The sequence below is a fragment of the Macaca nemestrina genome, chromosome 2 (genome assembly GCF_043159975.1).
Source record: "Macaca nemestrina isolate mMacNem1 chromosome 2, mMacNem.hap1, whole genome shotgun sequence".
Classification (NCBI taxonomy): Eukaryota; Metazoa; Chordata; class Mammalia; order Primates; family Cercopithecidae; genus Macaca; species Macaca nemestrina.
Window position 1 is genome coordinate 164,462,985 of NC_092126.1, and position 21,531 is coordinate 164,484,515.

Sequence of the window (21,531 nt, forward strand, 5' to 3'; positions counted from 1 at the left end):
CTGTCAGGCCTGGGGGGAGGCACAAGGGTCGGGAGGAGGGTTGTGTCAGGAAAACAGCTCTGCCAATTTCCTTCCACTATGGCAGTGGGGGATGTCTACAAGGACTCATTCCATTCACAGCCTATCAGTAAATACAGGCTCTGGGGCCATTAGCTTTTCCTGAACACAAGTGCCTAAACTACCGGACAATCATAGTATTCAAATGTATTTTAAAAGTTCTTTTGCTTATATTATCTCACCTAATTCTCACCCCTCTTTTAGATGAAGAAATTGAGAAGCAGAGAGTATGATGATTTGCTTAAGACCAGATGATGATTATCTGCAGAATGAAGACAATCCTGACCTCCATCAGTGGATCCCTTCGCCATCTCTACAGTCTCCACATTGGATGGACACAGACCCATGACAGATGCACACATATGTGCAAAACACTCGTACAGAACACTCTTCCACCTCTACCTCACTACTACGCAATCCCAAGACAGCATTGCCCTTCTCTGGACCCAGCCACTCAGTCAACACATATTTATGAGCATTATGCTAGGCCCTGGTAACAAAATAATGAACACCGGAAGACACAGTTCCTGAGTCTCACAGAGATGACCCAGGATCATTCAGAGTCTAGGATGAGACAGGGATAAGGTGGGCGTGAGGATGGTAAGAGCAGCGTTGGGGAAGTACTGGATAAAATGAGAACACACACCAAGGGCACCTACCTAACTCTTTTTCTGAAGGACCAGGAAAGGCATCCTGGAGGATGAGACATCTAAGCTGAAATGCAAAAGATGAGTTGGAGTTGGCAAGGCCCAAGGTGAGGCTAAAAAGAGAGTTGAGAGTGTTCCAAGCAGAGGAAGGAGCAAAAACTTGGGAGGCAAGAGCAGCATGGCACTTTTGAGGAACTGCGAGAGGTAGAGTGTGGCCAGGGATAATGCTCTTGTCTGGAGATGTGTCCATTGAGGCTGCAAAGGCAGCAGGTGTCTGTGTGTGAAGGCGGTAAACCTTGGTATTGATGGAGTTGGTGTTTGTCTTGCAGGCATTGGAAAGCCATTGACGGATTTAGTGAGCACCACTGGTGACAAGCTCTTATCAAGACATTCTCTTTTTGCCCACTATAAGAATCTATGGGTATAAATGTTTTCTGATCCTACCTTAAGATATACTCTGGTTACAGCATCTGCAAAAATATAGATACTCAACTTCAGGATATGTTTTCAGTTTAGGCTGCCACCTCCATTTCACCTGCTTTTGCCAGTCTTCCTGGGTCTCTGTGATCTGTGCCAGGTTGGCCTGGATAACCACTGTGGCCAAGATGCATGGATATGCCAGTTTGTGGGCCAGACAGCTTCTAAGTCTCCCCTGTTCTCAGCCTCTGCTTTACGCCAGGGTCTAAACTCCAGCTGTCCAGCTGACAGAATATCAATTGACCAGACAAAATCCCTCACGAATACTGGAAAACAAGTTTAAACTATAATTAGAACTATGTGGGCTAGTAAATTCTACCCTCATTCCTTCAGCACAGGGAAGCCATTATTGATATTTAACAAGTTATAGACAATAGAAATTATCAATGAAAATGATACGTGGCTCATATATTCAATAGATAAGTGATCAATATTTAGATAATAAACTAAGTATTATAGGAACTAGTAAAAGGAGAAAGTTTCATACACAAAGAAATGGTAAAATATGATTTTAAAAATAAAACGTATGTATATTTGCTTGTATATACACAAAATATCTTTGGAAGGATTTCCAAGAAAATTAACACTAGTTGCTTCTGGCAAGAGAAACAGAGAACCTGGAGACAGGGATAGGAGGGAGGTTTTTTTGCTATACTCTTTAGAGTCTTTTACATTTTAAACAGCAAGAATGTGATATCTGGTTTTAAAAATAATTAACACTTTAAAAACCATCCGTTCAGTAGAATCCCATCCAGTAATTAAAAAGAAAGAAAGCAATTATAGTTACAAAATCGATAGTTCTCCAAGGTCTACTCTCACTTGAAAATAGCATATTTCAGAACATGTGTATGATATAACTTTATTTTTGAGGGAAAAGAAAAATATCAATCTGCATGTGAATTTTTAGTAAACACACGGAGAAAGGTCTCTGTGCTATGCAGTAGAACTGCCAATAGCCACATTTAAATTAATTAAAATTAAAATTTTAGTTCCTGGGTAGCACCAGCCACATTCAAGTGCTCAACAGACACATGTGGCTAGTGGCTGCCATACCGGGCAGCACAGATAGAGCAAGTTTCCATCTTTGCGGAAAGCTCCATTATACCGAATTAGATGAATCTGTCTAGACTGATAACTGACAAATGGGACTGCAAGGATGTGAAAAGGGACTTTATACTTTATAAATCACATTGTTGTTGTTGTTGTTGTTAACAATTACTTTTGCTATTTTATTATTATTTTTGTAATTTTACAAGAGAAGAAGACAGCTTGTACTTGTGTCAGGTGTTTATTCCTTATTAAATCATATCCTGCACTGTTTCTCAAATTGGGGAAATGACACAGATGAAGAGAAGGCTGGAAGAAAAAGAGATAGGAGGGAGTAGAAGCATGACCAGGAAGCGGGTGAGAAGGAGTATTACAAAGTTTTTCACCTCAAATAAAACTTGGATTTGAAACGTTAAACATCCCTCTAGTTATCATCCCAGGACTGAGTGAAATGAAATTTCCTAAAATTATAAATAAATGGAACAAATTTTGAAACTCTGGTTTAGAATTGCCCCAGGTACCTCATTTTCTCTCCACCTGAAATAAGTTTATTCCCTGATGGGGGTCCAATTTTTTCTCAACAGCTACAACAAAAACAACAAAAAGGACAAGGTGGTTTTAAATGTGGCTCTTGTGAGCTTCCCCTTCCTTTATCAGTCTGGAATTTAAATGGACACATTTGTCTTCACCACTCTCTTTTCCCTGGAAGATTTAAAATCTAGCCATTTGTTCCTGTAAACATAGAGTTCAGGCAGATAGAGACTGTCACCTTTGTTCTCTTTTGAGAATGTTGATCCTGCTGTACTGTTTTTACCACTCTACCTTGATTTATGTTGTTACCTCTGTCTGGAATATCTTCCCTTCAGACAGAGACTACTCAGATTCCAGTCATCTTTTAAGATCCCACTCCTCTGAGTCAGAACTGATGTAATCTAGTTCCTATTGTGGTTTGTGTGAGAATCAGTTGAATATATGTCCATCTCCTGCATGGGATTGTGACCCTCTCTCCCACATTCCCTCGCCAGGACAGATAGATAATACCTGTTCCTCCCAGTGTCCCAGCTGACCCAATGCCTGATAAGTGCTTAGCAGATGGTGGCATTTGATGTCCATCTTTTCCTCCACTCCCATAATCACCACTCTATTCTCTTCACTGAAGTGAATGCTATCTACTAGCCAACCACGTCCTGTGGGAAAACAAATTGTGGTTTGTTGAGTAATGTCCCCCTAAAGAGGTCCACATCCTTATTCCTACAATCTGTGAATGTTACCTTATATGGCAAAAGGGATTTTGCAGATGTTATCAAATTAAAGATCTTGAGATGGGGAGATTATTTTGGATTGTCCGAGTGGTCCTAATGTAATCACTTCATAAGAGAGACGCAGGAGATCAGACAGGGAAGACAATGTGAGGATGGAGGCTGAGGAGCAAAGGTGACATGAGTCCAGGAATAAGGAAGGTCTCTAGAAGCCGGAAATGGCAGGATTCTCCCTTAGAGCCTCCAGAAACGAAACAGCCCTGCAGACACCTAATACACAGATGAACAGAGGATGGGTGCCAGTCTTCAAGGAGCTCATTTTCTTTTTACTCAAGGGAGGAAACTATGACAGCGGTTGGAAGTGAGAGGTAACAGGGGTCTACTCTAGGGCAGAAACACTGGGAATGGAGACGATTGGTCAACTGGGGAATCTACTGGCATTAAAATGGACAGGAGTGATGGGGAGCTGGAGGCAGACGAAGGGGAATATAGGCTGTCACTTCTATGCTCTTCACTGACCACTTTCTGCCTTGTTGGAGGTTAGCATCCCACCAGCCCACCCACTTCATCCGCATGTCTATCCTTCAAAGCTGTCCTTTCCCCTTTAAAAGCCTGTTTCTTCAGTTAATTCCAATTTAGGGCTGGGAAAAAGGAAGTTGATTAAATGAATTCCCGCTGAGATTAAAAAAAAAACAGTTGGTAGTGCCTTTAATCTTCCCAGGCGTGTGGGCATTTACAACAGGCATTACCTAACTGAAAGTGCTCTCGCTAAATGCTGGTCATCTAAGCCAGTGGTCCCCAACCTTTTTAGCACCAGGCACCGGTTTCATGGAAGACAACTTTTCCATGGTGGTGGTGGGGTGGGGGGAACGGTTTTGGGATAAAACTGTTCCATCTCAGATCATCAGGCATTAGGTAGATTCTTATAAGGAGCCTGCAACCTAAATCCCTCATGCACAGTTCACAGTAGGATTTATGCTCCTATGAGAAATGCTGCTGATCTGACAGGAAGCAGAGCTCAGTCGGTAGAAACTTGCCTGCCCTCACCTCCTACTGTGCAGCCTAGTTCCTAAGGGACCATGGATCATACCTGTTTGCAGCCTGAGGTTTGGGGACCCCCAGTCTTCACCATATTACCAAGGCAAGAACTCCCTGGAGGGTGAATCACTTGGTTAAGAATCTGTTCTGGAGTCTGGATCTCCTTTCTTGCACACCACTGGGTGACCACAGAATGTTGTTGTGTCATCTCCGGCTGCTCTCCTGGAAGCTTTTCCAGGCCAAGTCCCTAACTGATTTTCTCTTTTGACCCCTGAAGACTGAGCCTGGGCTCCCTGTGTGGCCGAGGCATTCAATTACCTGATGTAATCTATTGTTCTCTAGCTGCTTCTCCTGTGAATGCTGGTCAGCTTGACAGGAGGATAATTTAGAAAGGGACCATGTAGTGTGATGGACTGAGACAGGGCTTAGATTGAATTCTGGCTTTGCCAAGTACCAGCTATGTGGTTTTGGGCACATCATTTCACTTCTCTGAGATTCTATTTTATTTTGTTTTCTTTTTTGAAACCTGAGATTTAAAAAACCATTGGTAGTGCCTTTAATCTTCCTAAACATGTGAGCATTTACAAAAGGCATTACCTAACTGAAAGTGCTCTCGCTAAATGGTGGTTGTCTAAGCCAGTGATCCCCAACCTTTTTTGGCACCAGGGACGGATTTTGAAGAAGACAACTTTTCCATGGTGGTGGCGGTGGTTAGGGGGGATGGTTTTTCTTGAGACAGAGTCTCACTGTGTCTCAGGCTGGAGTGCAGTGGCACGATCACAGCTCACTGCAGCTTTGATCTCCTGGGCTCAAGCAATCCTCTCACCTCAGCCTCCTGAGTAACTGGGACCACAGCCCCGTGCCACCATGCCTGGCTAATTTTTGTATTTTTTTTGTAGAGACAGAGTTTTGCCATATTGTCCAGGCTGGTCTTGAACTCCTGAGTTCAAACAACTCTCCCACCTCAACCTCCCAAAGTGCTGGAATTACAGGTGTGAGCCACTGCACCCACCCTCTGTTTTCTTCTCTGACCTCCTAGGGCTGTTTTCAGAGACACATAAGTTAACATTTGTACAGGACCTGGCAAGAGGCAAGTTCTCAATCGAGGGGAACCATGATTCCATCACTTCTGTGGCTTCCTCAGCAGTCAACAGGGCTGAACACATATTACTGACGGGCCAGCAACACTTTACACTTGCAGTCTACAAACTAGAGACTCATTTAGTAGAATGACATGTTCTCCACAAACCCTGACATACACGGCTTTCTGTCTGTCCATTTTGTTTCGAGCAATCGGAAATGGAATTTAGGGAGTATTTCTAACAGTGTACCAAATAGGATTAATTGGCCAGGCACGGTGGCTCACACCTGTAATCCCAGCACTTTGGGAGGCCAAGGTGGGTGGAATACCTGAGTCCAGGAGTTTGAGACCAGCCTGGGCAATGTGGTGAAACCTTGTCTCTACAAAAAATACAGAAATTAGCCAGGCATGGGGGTGCATGCCTGTAGTCCCAACTTCTTGGGGGGATGAGGCAGGAGGATCACTTGAGTCGAGGAAGTCAAGGCTACAGTGAGCCAAGATTGCACCACTGCATTCTAGCCTGGGTGATAAAGTGAGACCCTGTCTAAAATTTAAAAAAAAAAAAAAAATCATATAATGACCACGTTTAGGTATTGGGGAATTGGGGAAGACTTCAAAGGCATCAGGTATGGGCAAATTGCCCAGTATGACATCTTTCTGGAGGGTAGTAAGCAGCATAATGCCCTTCAAAGATGTCCATGCATAATCCCTGGGACCTGTGAATATGTTACCTTCTATGCAAAGAGGCTTTACAGATGTGATTAGGTTAAGGACCTTGAGATGGGGATAGCATCCTGGATTATACAAGCAGGCTTAATCTGATCACATGAGTCATTGAAAGTAGAAAAGCTCTCCCACTGTGGGAAGAGAAAGACATGACTTTGGACAAATGGTGGATGAGATGCAATATGGCTGGCTTTGAAGACGGATGGAGGAAGGTGCCATAAGCCAAGGAATGTGGGTGGTTTCTAGAAGCTGGAAAAGGCAAGGAAATGGATTCTTCCCTAGAGTTTCCAGAAATACATCTTGCACCTTGACTTTAGTGACAGCTGTGTTGGACTTCTAACTTACAAAACGAATAGATTTGTATTTTTTTAAGCCATTAAGTTTGTGGTAATTTGTTATGGGAGCAATAGGAAGCTAAGACAAGTGACAATGAACACAACAACCCAGAGAGGCCAGCATGGTCGTGTCTGCAAAGGAAGCAGCTTTTACTTGTCTATAATAAACATTTTCAGCAACTTCATTTGTCATTTTACAAATGAAGCATTTTACAATCCTTCACTCTTCTGATCACCTTCCTAAATATAATTCTGTGTACAAGCTTCCATGTTAAAATGCAGCTCCAGAATAAAGACAACGCGCCGTGTGTGACTCCAGCCCTGAAGAATGCGGGATGGATCCCTTGATCTATACGCTCTGCTGCTGTTCCTGGAGCCTAAGATTGAGTTTTTGTTTTTGTTTTTGTTTTTCCGTTAATTCACTCTCAGGCCAGATTTACCTCATTCCGTCAACTTCCAAAATGCAGTTTTGGGGCAAATAAATAGGCATACGAGAGATGTAATATGGCCCAGCAAAAATCCAGGACTTACATTGTTCCATCAATGATGGAAACAGGCTTCACTGCCAGATTTATAACTCTCCTGAAATACAGATGGAAACTAGCAGGCTGGATGGCTGTCACTGTGATTATAGCCTTTTACCATAACCTTTGTAAGGCAGGAAGAATTATTTTTAGATTATTTTCTTTTTCTAATTGCTAAAGAAATATAAAACTTAGAAAGTTTGCCACATTCCCACCTCAGATATATTTATCAACAGATTAGAATCTTAAAACTAGCATTTTTATACATCCATCCAAGGGAAATAAATAATTGTGTACATATAAGAGAACTTCTTAAAGAAAGGAGCCCCTAGGAATAGATGGGGACCTTGGAACATTTGTTCTCAGCTTTCTCAACTTCCACCATCTGTAGCATAACCCAGGAACCACACTTTCAGTAATAAGGCTGAAACATGGTAAGATTTCCAATCATCAAGGAAATGATAACCATAGTTAACATGTATGGAAGGTTTACTAAATTCCAAACAGTGCACCAGTTCCTTTAATGCTCATAATGACTCTATGTGGTAGGTACCATTATCATCATAATCTCTACTTTACAGATGAGGAAACTGAGGCATAGAGCGGTTTGGTGGCTTGCCCATGGTCACAAACCTAGCATGTGGTAGAGTTGGAATTTGAACCATGGTAGACTATCAGCAAACAAACCATATGCTCAACCACCCTGCTACACTGCGGAAAGATTAATTGGCTTCATTATACTGCATCTATTAAGGCAGGAAAAAAAAAAAAAAACTAACAGACTTAGTCTTTTTCTAAAAATAAGGATTGAAACAAAGGGCATTTATGAAAAAGCCAGTGACTCAAGACACACTATTCCTACAATAATTTTAGAAATGTTTCTTTCTAATTTAAAAGATAAAAATATATCTTCACTGTTGAAATGTTGGGCAATATTAAAGTATAATGAAGAAAATAAAAATCACGTCGTTTCACATAGCTGCTTCTTTCTATGTGCTAAATCAGTGTTTCTCAAAGTGAGATCAGTAGGCCAAGGATATTAGATCACCTGGACCTCATCTTTACAATGCGGATTTCCCACCCCAGACCAACAAAAGTAAAATCCCTGAGGAACTGGACCTCAGAATCCCGACTTGCAGCAGCACTTTACAGTTTGCTGCCCTACAAACTATGGAACCCATTCAGTAGAATCATATGTTCTCCAAGGACCCAGACACTACACAGCCTATGCAAATTCCCGTTTGAAAACTTACTTTTATTTTTATTTTTGAGACAGAGTCTCACTCTGTCGCTCAGGCTGGAGTGCAGTGGGGCATCCCGGCTCACTGCAAGCTCCGCCTCCCGAGTTCCCGCCATTCTCCTGCCTCAGCCTCCCGAGTAGCTGGGACTACAGGCGCCCGCCACCACGCCCGGCTAATTTTTTGCATTTTTAGTAGAGATGGGGTTTCACCATGTTAGCCAGGGTGGTCTCGATCTCCTGACCTCGTGATCCGCCCGCCTCGGCCTCCCAAAGTGCTGGGATTACAGGCGCGAGCCACCGCGCCCGGCCTTGGAAACTTTTTTCTTTGTTACAAAGTCTTACACTGTCCCCCAGGCTGGAGTGCAGTGGTGCGATCTCGGCTCACTGCAACCTCCACCTCCCAGGTTCAAGCAATTCTCCTGCCTCAGCCTCCCGTGTAGCTGGTATTACAGGCACCCACCACCATGCCCAGCTAATTTTTGTAATTTTTTTAGTAGAGACGGGGTTTCACTGTGTTGGCCCGGCTGGTCTTCAATTCCTGACCTCAAGTGATCCGCCCGCCTTGCCTCCCAAAGTGCTGGGATTACAGGCCTGAGCCACCGCACCCGCCCCATTTGAAAACTTTTATTAGATGTCCATTTTTGTCTCAAGGAGTCCAAAATTGGATTTAAAGAGTATCTCTAGTACTATACTAAATTTGACTAATATTTAATTTTAAATTTAAAAGTAAGGATTACATTTTTAGTCTTTCTTATGCCCGGTAAAGTTTGAGAAATGCTGCCCAAGGGTTAACAAGAGAGGTCCAGAATTCTTGGACTCTGTATTCAAAACTCATACTGTACCCAGAGAACTAGGCCTCCTTTCCATCTGAAACCAAATTGTCTTTAGAGGTACTAAAGAAAGGAGAACTGAGGAAACCATGCCCCATTTGGAAGTCAGGCTTAGGATGGGGGAAAACAGGACCTTTACAGATTACTTGAAGGGGATATTCTCCTGGCCTTTAGCTATAGGCTCTGTGCCCAGGTCAGCTACAGCTTTCATGCAGCCTCAGAGGGCCCCCAACCCAAGCAGCGTTTCTGTCCTCAGCTCTGAGCTTGACTCGGAGACCTGCATTTGGCTTTGCTTTTCCAGAAAGCAAAATGGCACTTCTCCATGAGCACCAACCTCATATTCCAGCTATTAGCCAAACAAAGGATTTTCCAGATATAGGCCCAAAAAGCATGTGCACTTTGAAGGCCACAATAAAGCTTAAATCGCTAAAACTTATTAAAAAGAAAGCCAACAATTGTCGCCAAAAGCGTGAGTCCTTAGCAGAACAGCAAGACAAAAGCCAGAAAGAGGAACAAAAATATGCATTGTAGGGGAGGGGCTGGCAGGGAGGTGTAGATTTATATGGAAGAGTTGACATCATTGTTTCCCAATAATACTCAGCATGCAGGAAACAGATGGGAAAGAAGTGGTGGAAGGGGCTACTTATGGTAACAGGGCATGCTCTCTGTTTAGAATCCTGCCATTTGGAACCTAAGTGTTTTACTTTGAAAAACTGGGGATGGGAACTCAATTGCCAGAAGTTTTATTAAGTCTAACTAAATCCTACTGAACTTATCACCTTGGCAATGCATGGCAAAATGGAGCTCTGCGTATCAGACCTGTTTTACTGCTAGCATAGCTATGTCTCGTTGGGTCAAGAGCAGACAAAGCCATGGAAGGAGAATTTAATGTTGGACAGACACAGCTGGAGTCTTGCTTCTCCCACTTCCTGGCTGGGTGACATGAGGCAAGTTACTTAACCTCTCTGAGTTGGTCCACCTTTGTAAGATGGGGATAAAACAGAACTTTCCATATAGTCAAAGACTCTGCAGTTGGACATTCATGCCATACAGATAGATTTAATCAAGAAACAGAGGGGGTCAGCTAGCATCATTTTTAAAAGTTTTATCTTTTTTTTGTTTGTTTGTTTGAGACAGAGTCTCACTCTGTCAGTCAGGCTGGAGTGCAGTAGCGTGATCTTGGCTCACTGCAACCTCCGCCTCCCGGGTTCAAGCAATTCTTTTGCCTCAGCCTCCCAAGTAGCTAGGATTACAGGCGCCCGCCACCAAGCCTAGCTAATTTTAACAGAATTCTCCATTCTTCTGTGCTTGGGCAGGAGATAGACAAAGCCACGATAAGCAAATCAAAGGCCACTCTTGTTACTATCAGCTGGTTTGCCCTCTCCTGAGGGCAGGTTCACTCCCCTGCAGCTGAAGGCAGGCTTCTGTCAGCCCAGCCAGTCTCGGCCTCACCACTCTAAGTACCCTCAGCTGTAAGCCTCTTCTTCCCCAGGGTGCAGAGGGGTGTGACCAATTCCAAGTGTCAGGCAAATCCCTGTGGTTTCCTGCCTCTAGAGACCAACCACCCCATCCTCCCATAGCTCTGTCATAACTCAGTCAGATGATGTTTGTTTTATAATTTTACTGATTTTTCCCCTGGTGAAAACAACCCACTCTGATGCTTCTTTCTCACTTGGCTGCCTCATACGTGCATGTCCCCTGCTTGCTCATCCTCTGCAGCCCTCATTCCATTCTTCTTTGTACTTCTTTTAGTTGTTTTCCCTCTTTGAATCCTTTAGGTCAAGAGCAACTTGACAGCATCTCTGTAAAGCCAACAGTGTCTGGCATGTTAGAATCCCATTATATACTTGTTGCCTTGAATTGAAAGTCCCATTCCAGATAGGTTCTGATTAAAAACATGAAAAGAGTCCAGGCACAGTGGCTCACACCTGTAGTCTCGGCACTTTGGGAGGCTGAGGTGGGTGGATCACGAGGTCAGGAGTTCAAGACCAGCCTGGCTAACATAGTGAAACCCTGTCTCTAATACAAATACAACAAATTAGCCAGGCATAGTGGTGGGCGCCTGTAATCCCAGTTACTTGGGAGGCTGAAGCAGGAGAATCGCTTGAACCTGGGAGGTAGAGGTTGCAGTGAGTCGAGATGGCGCCATTGTACTCCAGCCCGGGCGACAGTGCGAGACACCGTATCAAAAAAAAAAAAAAAAAAAACCATGAAAAGAGCTGGGGAAAGAAATATGCATAATCACACAAATTAGCTCAATTGCCTTCACATAGGCTATAGATTTATTTACGGTTTCTGTTTTCTAGTGTCCGTAACAGTGAGAGCTGGTATATGTTGCTTTTGGGGGGAGGGGTGACATTCACCCGTCTCCCTCCAGTGGTGGTGGGAAGGGGGCCTGCAAGGCATTCTGGGCCAGCATCAGGCCATGGGCGTGGTACCAGGGCCTGGTATGCATCAACCAAGCTTAAACAAGAACAAAGACTGCCTGAGACTCGATCCCAGAAACTCAGTTGGTTCTGGGGCCTCGCCAAGAATGTGGTTCATACCAAGGAGTGATTGGTGAGGCACTAGGAAAAGGCGGTGTTTCTGGGGAGTTCTGTGCAAAGCCTGGATCAGTTTCTATTTGGGAGTAGCAATGAACCCCTGTGGGGACCATTAAGCAATTGGATTCCTGATAATCCAACACATTAGCAATGTGCTTTGTCCTGAGCTTCCTAGAAGGGCACAAACACTGGTTTTCTGAAGAAGGAACTAGGGTAAATGAATTAACTGCTGCATGTCCCACAAGGGGCTCATCCTGAGAGAGCCACAGTGAGCTACCAGATCTGCCTTCAGGGGAATTCACCATCGATTTGCATACACAAAGTGTTAAAGAAGAAAACAACAGGTAGAATGCATAACAAATTGGGTACTCCTGACCCTAAAGCAGTGGGTATTCCAAGAGGTGAAGATGTAGCTGCAGTGGGCAAGGGACCTGAGAGGAAAAGATAGGGTCCGGCTGGGCTTCAAAGCTGGTAGGTTTAGATCCATGTGTGTGAAATGCACCTTGCAGAAGGTAAAGTGCTATGCAAATATCCTTTGTTGTTAGGAGCCTTCATGGTTTAGGCTGGGGGAAAAACAAAGCAAAGGGAGAAAAATCGTTTTTCATAGGTTGGGGCAAAACTGTTAATGCCAAATTATGAAATGTGCTATCCTAGGAGATGTGATTCATGCTTAAGACCATGGCCTTAGGAGTCATACAGATCTTGATTTCAATTCTGCCTTTCCCATCTCTATAATCTCGGCATCACTTGGTTAAATCACTCAGTTTTCTCTTTTGTAAAATGGGGATTAAAATGCCCAATTCTTAAACATACTGAAATATTACTTTGCATGTGTAAAGTAACTGGCACAGGGTAAACAATCCACACAGATAAGTAGCACTTACTACCAATGAAAATAACAACAAGGCCTGATGTGGGACTCAGGCTTCATGCCTAAATCCTTTTTCTTCCTCAAAGAGACCTCCTCTTCCTCCTCTTCCCTTCAGCCACTCAGCAGCCTGATGTTTTCATCTCTCTCTATCAAATTCTGCTCTTAGAAAAAAAATCTAGCACCAATACTTATTCTCCTCTGAATTACAGTCAGCCTGTTTGTTCCCAGGGGTTTTAAATTTGAAGCCTTGGTTGAAATTGTATACTGCAGCAAAGTCTGGAGAGACAGGGAGTGCTATCTAGACTCCTGAAGTTCCAGCAGGCTGTGGCCCTCGCTCAATCAGTACTTGAGGCTAGCCCCTTGGGGGAGAAATAGCAAGATCAGTTCAACTCAAGAGTGGCATTTGTGTTGGTGCATAGGGGGAAACAGCTCAGGAAATTGGGTAGGCCATGTACCCATAGGCAAAAAGAAAAATAACTTGAAGCTTGGGGATAAGTGGAAAAATGTCACATTGGCTTAAATACACAGCAAGCACTGAATGGAAAGAAAGCTAACTCCATGTTCCTGGGCCTCAAGGCTGGTCTGAAGGCACCGCCAGAAGGAAGTGGAGTCCTGAGACGCAGAGGCCAGGGTGTGAAGGCGGCTCAGCGCAAGTGTGATCTGTTCTGGAGGAAATGAGCAATGGGGGTAGCCCCAACTCGAAGACTCTATCACTACTTTGTTCCAGAATCTTTAGCTAGACTTAGCTAATAGCAAAGGAGGTGGCAGGGCAGTGACAGTTCTTATGCCCAGAGTCTTGGAACTTAGAGCCCCATCCCCTTTCTCCACCCACTGCAGCAGAGCCTCACCCACAGCCACAAAAGCCCAGGAAACCTCTCTGCAGTGAGGTGATTCCTGGTAAAAACAGTCCCCATCAAGTGCTTTAGAACTGTCTTGATCAGTCAACTTCTGGAATTCGGAATGTGTTTCCCCTCACACCTGCTTCCATCCTACAGAAAAGGTTCCCAGGCTAGCCCACAGATGCCTAACAAGCTAAGGGGAGGATGATAAAACAAATGCATCAAAAACTACAGTTCTAATGGCACTGGAGAGTGTCCACCGCTTACAGCATCAGCTATGGGAAAATGTGTTCCCAGTTTCAACATGTTTCCCTCTGTGCCAGTACAAGAGCAGGCCTTCAGCTCTCCCTCACCCTGCAGACGGTTCTTAGCTCCAGGGAAGGGCTGGGGCAACAAGGGAGTGGGCTTCCTTAGCAGCCCCAAAGCCTGAGCCTCCTGAAGCTGGAAGGCATCTGGTTGGCAGCCAGTGGGGGTAGACAGGGGAGAAGAAAGGGTGAGGCTGTCCTTGTGGCCCAGGGGCTCTTGGCAGAGGTCTAAAGAGTGGGCAGAAGGGAGGCATGTGGAAGTGGTTCTTTCTAGTCTCTGTGTGGGTTGTCATCTCCAGACTACACAGAGTAAGTTACAGCTCGGCCTCAAGTTAGCCAGTCAGTTTGCTCCACGTTTAAAGCCTAATTCTCCTTTTTCAATTCTTTCTGTTTCATTCTGGGAGCCCAAAGGCGGGGGTGCCCGCTAAACTCAAGCCCACAAAGTTGCTGTTCTCACTCCACAAACTCCACATCCAGGATCTGACTTCTGCTTCATTTCTGCTGGACTCAGCAGTGGCTGTGTCCTTCTTTCTTTATTTCTTTTCTTTTTTTTTTTTTTTTTTTTTTGAGATGGAGTCTCACTCTATCGCCCAGGCTGGAGTGCAGTGGTATGATCTCAGCTCACTGCAACCTCCACCTCCTGGGTTCAAGCGATTCTCCTGCCTCAGACTCCCAAGTAGCTGGGATAACAGGCCCCCGCCACCACGCTTGGCTAATTTTTTTATATTTTTAGTAGGATGGGGTTTCACCATGTTGGTTGGGCTAGTCTCGAACTCCTGACCTTAAGTGATCCACTCGTTTTGGCCTCCCAAAGGCGTGAGCCACCGTGCCCGGCTGTGGCTGTGTCTTTCTCAGGCCTTTTGAGGGCCCTTTAATTTGAAGGTGACCTTTAGTTCCTGAGTGTATACTGATGATCCACTCTGTAGTAACTGTGAGAAATCCCTGCCTAAATTGGCTTCTTCATTCCATAGGGCAAGCAACCTGCTTCGGGTCCCTTTTGGTGACGGATTAGCTCAATCTTATCATATCATTTACTCATTTAATTGGAGCCTCATCACTCAGTCCTGGATGGTAGGTGGTGATGCTAGGGTAAACTCAGGGTGCCATGATAATAGCTACACTTATGGTTTACCATGTGCTTTTCCTCTGCTAAGTGCTTTACCTATATTAACTCATTTATTTTCATATCAATTCTATTATCATTTCATGAGTGAGGATATTGAGACCCAGGGAGGGTAAACAACTGGCTCCAGGGTCACTCAGCTGGGAACAAGCAAAGCTGGCATTCTATTCCAGGCAGTAAGGTTCCAAAATTCCTAATGGGATCCTCCAGCAGGGGCACCTGCCTCAGGAGGATCAGAGGTTTCCAGAATCTTCCAAAGCTGAGAGTCAAAGGATGAAGAGTTAGTCAGGGAAGGTGTGACCATGATGTGCTAGGCAAGCTGCTGGAAAGGAAGCAACTAAGCCAAAAAAAAAAAAACCCCTGCCTTCGTTCTCCATTCAAGGTTAAATATTTTCTTGAACAGAAAATATTTACCTTCTTTGCTAAGACTTTGCTGCTGCTGATGTTTGAGTATCTTGTCTATTTAACTGGAGATCAAAACTTTCAAATTTTCTTCTTCAGCTTTTCCTTCAGCTATGACAGCTAATTTCAAAGCTTAATTGATCTGAAAGTTTGTTCATATCCCCTAGACCATAACTTTCTTGAGCCTGCAGCCCATCTTTTTTTTTCACAGTATCTACCACAGTGCCTTAATAAATATTTGTTAAATAAATAGATAAACAAAGAAAGAGAATCATTTAGCCTCAGAAACGTAGAAGAGTCACATCTAAAAAGTTCCCATTGCCTTGTCCTTGTTCTTTGAAATACTGGGGCTTACTCTCATCAAGGTTGAAGTCATACTTGTAATGGGCACTTATTTGTTATGAACCCTCCCTCTGTCATGCCTCAAATCAAACATATACATTATATATTAAAGATATGTCATATATATATGTTAATGTATATTTTTTCAGTGCGGTAAGAACTAGGAAAAAAAATTTTAGGAATAAAAAGGCTGACGGTTCTTATCAAACATTCAGAAGGTGCATTCTGAATGGCTAAGGCTGCTTATCCAGGGGAAAATGGTCTGTAATCTGAGCAGAGATTACCACCCTGCCTACGTATCCACATATTCTAGGAAAGATTCTGATTTCATCGTTCTTACAGGGGTCTGAGCATCAGCATTTTTTTCTTAAAGCTCTCAGGTAATTCTAATGTGTTGCTATCACTGAGAGCCATGGGGCCAGAGCAAGCAATATCACCTTTTAATTTTTTTTAAGTACAACTTCCATTTTATTTTTCTCGAGAGGACAGTTTTCCCTCAGCCCTTAAAGACTCAGCTCCTTACATGGGCTTTGGTGGAGACCGTAGGACAACACAGGCACATCTAAATCAGGGTGGGAGTGTTTGGTCCTTGCAGGCTTCATGAGATCAATTCCTGACTACCTTGCTGTGAATGGCACAACTCACACAGTAATGTAGCTTCACATACAGCTCGAGAAATACACAGGCGGTGAAAATGCTTGCTTCAGAAATGTCCCTGACAGCAGTGGCCTCTACTATGTTTTTTTTTTTTTTTTTTTTTTTTGAGACGGAGTCTCACGCTGTTGCCCAGGCTGGAGTGCAGTGGCGCGATGTCGGCTCACTGCAAGCTCCGCCTCCCGGGTTCCCGCCATTCTCCTGCCTCAGCCTCCTGAGTAGCTGGGACTACAGGCGCCCGCCACCGCGCCCGGCTAATTTTTTGTATTTTTAGTAGAGACGGGGTTTCACTGTGGTCTCCATCTCCTGACCTTGTGATCCGCCCGCCTCGGCCTCCCAAAGTGCTGGGATTACAGGCTTGAGCCACCGCGCCCGGCCTACTATGTTTTGAATGAGGAACTTCTTAATAGCCTTGTCTTTGGGCACGCATTGGGCACAGTTTGTGCAGCGAAGAGGCCGCAGGTAGCTGCAGCCCTTTTCGGCACAATCATCGCCCCTTCTTTTCTTTGTCAACTGGGAAGCTCGGTATCACTTTTTACCAGGGAGTGGGTAAAATGAACAAGTTTGTTCAGAGGAGCAAAAAATCCTCAGCCATTAAAGTAAAGCCAACCCAGAGGAAGAAGACAATTTTCCCTATAACACTCTCTTACTTGTCTCTTGGCTCCTGGCCCCAACCATCTCCAAGCTCTACTAGAAGACCCAGAACACTTGGCGTATAAAGGAGAGGTAGCAAATGACCATGGGCACATTATGACCTCGCAGAGCTTCACCCACAACCTTCCAACCTTAGGCAGGAACGTGATGTGGTTTTCATTATACAGCTGAAGCAAGGGCCTTCTTATTCAGTGGTCGAGAAAAGAAAAAGAAAACGGTACTATTTTCAGCAGCAGCAGTAAGGAAGGGATGATCTCCCTTTATTGCAGACAGGAAGAGAAAGTTAGCTGGTTCCCAGGGGAGAGCTGGGGGTTGGGGACAGCAGCCACCGTGTTGGAGGGGAAGTGCAACAGGCTCTGGGCAAGTCTGCCAGGAGCCACTTCATGCCATTCTTGAGTGTTCTTACCAGGCTAAGAGTGTTCATTGCTCCCTTCTTACTAGGCTAGAGAAAAGTGGTCAAAGAAGAGGGAAAATTGGTCCTGGATATCAGGCCCCGCTGTGTAGCCAGTGAGGGGTGATCAGAGCAGGGTCTGAAATTGGCATCTATGTAGATACCTGCAGAAATTGCATACACGGTGTGTGTGCGTGTGTGTGTGTGTGTGTGTGTGTGTGTGTGATTCTAAGGAAAGGGTTTCTGTTTTTCATCAGCTTCCCAAAGATTAAGGTTGACAACTGGCCCTGAGCAATGTCTGCCCTAAGCTGAACACCTATTTGTAAACCACACGCCCGGCCTTGTCAGATTTCTCCAGTTGAAAGTAGCAGGGCTGAACCTCAGCAAATTACAGAAGCATACGACATTCAGTCTCTGTCTTCAGCCTTTGTCTCCCCAGAGTTCCCACTCAAGCGTGTGGAGTCCCCATGTTCAGATGCCCTGAGCATAGCTCGTTGTCACCCTGCTTTGTCCTCCACTCCAGCTCAGGGCTTTCCTTCCCTGTCCAAGGACAGGGGCTGTCTTTGCGTCCCTAAATCTTTGGTCTTCCCCTCTCCCTTTGTACTCCCAGACCCGAACCTATTTTTCCTATCTCAGTGCAGGTCCACTGCACCACCCTTGACCTTCAAAGCTCAGTAACCATGATGTTAGTCCAGGGAGCCCTTCTCCAGCCCCCTGGCTCCCAGTTACCATACTGACTTGTCACCCTCAGCATTCTGGGGTGATCTTCCAAGGTGGTGGGCAAAGGGCCAGTGCCCAGCTCAGCTTTTCCTCCCAGAAGCAGAGTCCAGGCTTTGTCTGTGAACCAATACATGTTTCAGAGAGTCCAGGAAGAAGCAACATTACTTTAGAGAAAACCATTAGCACTAACTTTGTTCATTGATGCTACACTATGACAAATATATGGAAAAAACCTATCCAACTAGTTTTAGCTGTGGGAAAAAATAAATTCTAATTACTCTTATTTACATAAGCAGTATATTATGCATGCCTAATTTCCGTGTAGCACAATAACAGTGTGTGGATCATTAAGTGGGTCAGTTGCCTTTCCTTTCAAAGCTGAACTCTCATCAGGTATGTTCAGTCTTGAAAGTTTGCTGATCCTGTAGCAGGGCTGTCTGCTTTCAATTTAGGGGGAAAATATCATTAGAAGAGAATGTTGGCTTAGACATAGAAGCCAGGGAGGGCAGAGGAACCTAACAGGCCAGGGAGGGCCCTCTGATCCTTCATGATTAGCTGTATCACCTTAGGCAGGCCAATTTACCCCTCTGGGCTTCTTTTCCTCCTCCCCAGGGTGGGGAACCCTGGGTACTGGTTTGCTGTTCTTTTAAGCAGTAGTCTCTTTCCTTTTTTTTTTTTTTTTTTTTTTGTCTAAATGAAACATATGCAGAAGCCCAAAATATAAAGCAGGTGAAAGAACAGCTGCCTAAAGCTGCCTGTGAGGTATCTTCACAGAACCCTGGGGTTCTGGCTCATCCTATGATCTATTAGTTTGTAAGAATGAACAGGGCTGGCAAGCACCCCTATGCAACTCTCATAGCTTTGAGGGAGGGGCCAGAATAACACCCGCATGGTGAAAGGTGGCATCCCAGGAGCATTCCTAGTGTACCTGGAGGTTAACTTGAAGGCCCCTGCAAAAACAGGTGAAGGGAAGCATTTCATTGTAAACTTCTGATGACACTGGCTAAGAGGCATACTTAGAGTTCTCTCATGCTCAAAAAAAACTCAAACCAAGTGATTTTTATCTCAAATCTACCTCTCCAGATGGTTGGTGAGGATTCAACGAATTGTTCAGTTATGCATCGATTTCAAAAGAGTCAGTTTTGAAACTTGTGGTTCTCCAAGCTCTAAAATCCTAAGCTATTTGTCCTAATGACACAGCACACTGAACTCTAGAATACCACAGGAATATCACACCACTGCAAATTACTAGGTGGTGCTGAGTCTCCCAAAAAACGGAAGTGAAACAAAAGCATCGCACTGTTTTTGAAATGCATATTCGATATGGACTAATCAAATAGTTTTTGAGATTATTTTCCTGGAGGCAGAATTATTCTGCACAGTTACACAGCCCTTATGTTTTCCCCTTTGTTGTATCTATCTATGTATAAACACATGGCCCATATAGTAGGCTATTTTCCCTCTCGCTGAAGCTTCTGAAGACAAGGCCTTTTTGTCATGGGTAAGTGCAAAACCAGTCAACCTTACAAAAGGAGTCATTTAATGCTCAATTTTCCAACTTTCCTATGATTAAACACTTCTAAGCTCAAACGCTGTTATTGTAATCTAGATGGTGTTTTCTTTCCCCCTTCCCCAACAAATGTTTAAATTGTCTCCGCTGGATTCCGCCATCCCCAACTTCCCCCCCTCCCGTTTCTGACCTTGAAAACAGAGAAGTTTTCCTTTCCTCTACTTACCCTAAACTATTTAAAAATCGAGGCCCTCTGACCTTTTTACAACACTCTTCTTGCCTGACACACCAAATGTTAATCTGAAAGCCAAGAGGAGGGAACAGGTCTTGGGGGGGCGGGTGTGGAAAGGGGGTGGAGGTACTATATATTTGGCATCAGCTCAGAAATTCAGAAATGTTTGCGCAACCACTCCCCCAGTTAGGATCCTCCCCCACCACCCACCCCCAACTGCCTTCTAACACATCAATAAAAAAAGATGTGAGCAGACGAAATTGGAGAGCCCAGGAGGGACAGCTAAGGCCGTTATGATTTTGTACCCAGGGAAGCCCACTGATCACCATCCCACATGTCCACCCCTCCTCCCTCCCTACCAACATGCCAGATTTAGGATCGGGACCTCTGCAGCCTCCACCCCCATCCCCTGAGGTGGCCCTGTAAACTTGCGGCAGTACCACCCATTAACAGCTTGTGTGAGACAAATGGAAGGACTGACACAGCAGTCTCCGCGCGTCGGGACGGCAGCGCTGTGCACCTTAAGAATCGTTTATGTTCTTAGAAAAAAAAAAAAAAGTACAATGAGCGCACAGGCCTGGAATACATTAACTTGTGAACCGACTCTAACACAACTCGAGAGAGTCCATCTCTCCCTCAAACAAAAAGAAGTGGAGGAAAGGCCAAGGCACATTACCATCCTGTCCCGAGCTTTCCAGATACTCCGTCAGGTCACAGCCAAACGCGCTGGCGGCTCCCTTTCGTTTCAACTTCTGCTTGGCACCCTTGTTCTTCATGAGTTAGTCCCAAAGAGGCTGCCCCTCCGTCTCTGCCGCCCCTCTGCTTGGCACCGCTGTAAGATGGGCTCCCGGGCTAGATCACCGGCTGCCCCGCGGCTCTGGGGGGCCGCATCGGAAGATGGAAGAACCTGGGCTGGGGGCCCTGCGCATGGACCCCGCGGGGCGCGGGCCGGCAGAGCCTGAGATCCACCCCGCGCCGCTCCGGGGCCGCCGTGCCGAGGCCGTCAGACTGGCAGCCGCGGGCCGGCTCGCCTGGGAGTGTCACTTCCTCACTTGGAGTCCCAGGGACTTTCACAGGCTCCTGCGGTGTCTTCGGGTGTTCCTCCTCCGCTTTGGACGGAGGGCAAGCTCTCCCCCGCTTCTTAAGTGCGCCGGAGAGGACGCGGACGCGGGGTGAGAAGACTGCCCAGGGGGCTGCGGTGGGTCCTGCGCCCTGGGCCCGCTGTCTCGCCTTCAGTCGGCTTTGGTAGAGCGAAAAACAAGCATCCTGTCCCTCCTGCCCGCCCTCACGCCTTCCTTTTTTTCCTGTCTTACAAATCCTAGGCTCATCCAGCTCAGGAAACGCTGGAAGGAAGTTAGCTAGGGAGGGGGGCGGAGGGTGGAAATTTTTGGCAGCTCCGTGCTTGTGAGTGTGTGGAGCTGGAGGAAGTAGGTGGGTGGGTTGAGGAGCACGGGGTGGGGGTAGAGAACGCGTTCTCCCGAGAGCCGTTCTGCGACTCCAGAGATAGCTGGGCAGCCCCGGAGGAAATCGCGCTCTCCTCGCAGGACCCGCAGCCGCAGCCGCCGCTTCCTGCCCCGCCGAGCCGGCTCTTTGAAGCGGCGGGAGGTGTGCTGGCATGCTGCGGGGACCGTGCTGGATGGGACTTTCAGAACCCTCTGCCCTGGTTTTATCCTCATTGTCATCG

The 21,531-nt window shown here is 45.5% G+C and overlaps 1 protein-coding gene across 1 annotated transcript in view; it reads right to left on the bottom strand.

Annotated features, from left to right (window-relative positions):
• The window catches only part of LOC105470344 (Rho GTPase activating protein 31), a 123,220-nt gene extending 102,065 nt beyond the window's left edge, over positions 1-21,155 (bottom strand). The window contains exon 1 of the mRNA XM_011722208.2: positions 20,524-21,155. Coding sequence (XP_011720510.2) covers positions 20,524-20,623 — 100 coding nt within the window. The 5' untranslated portion in view covers positions 20,624-21,155. The remainder of the gene's footprint in view (positions 1-20,523) is intronic.
• Positions 21,156-21,531: the final 376 nt, after the last annotated feature.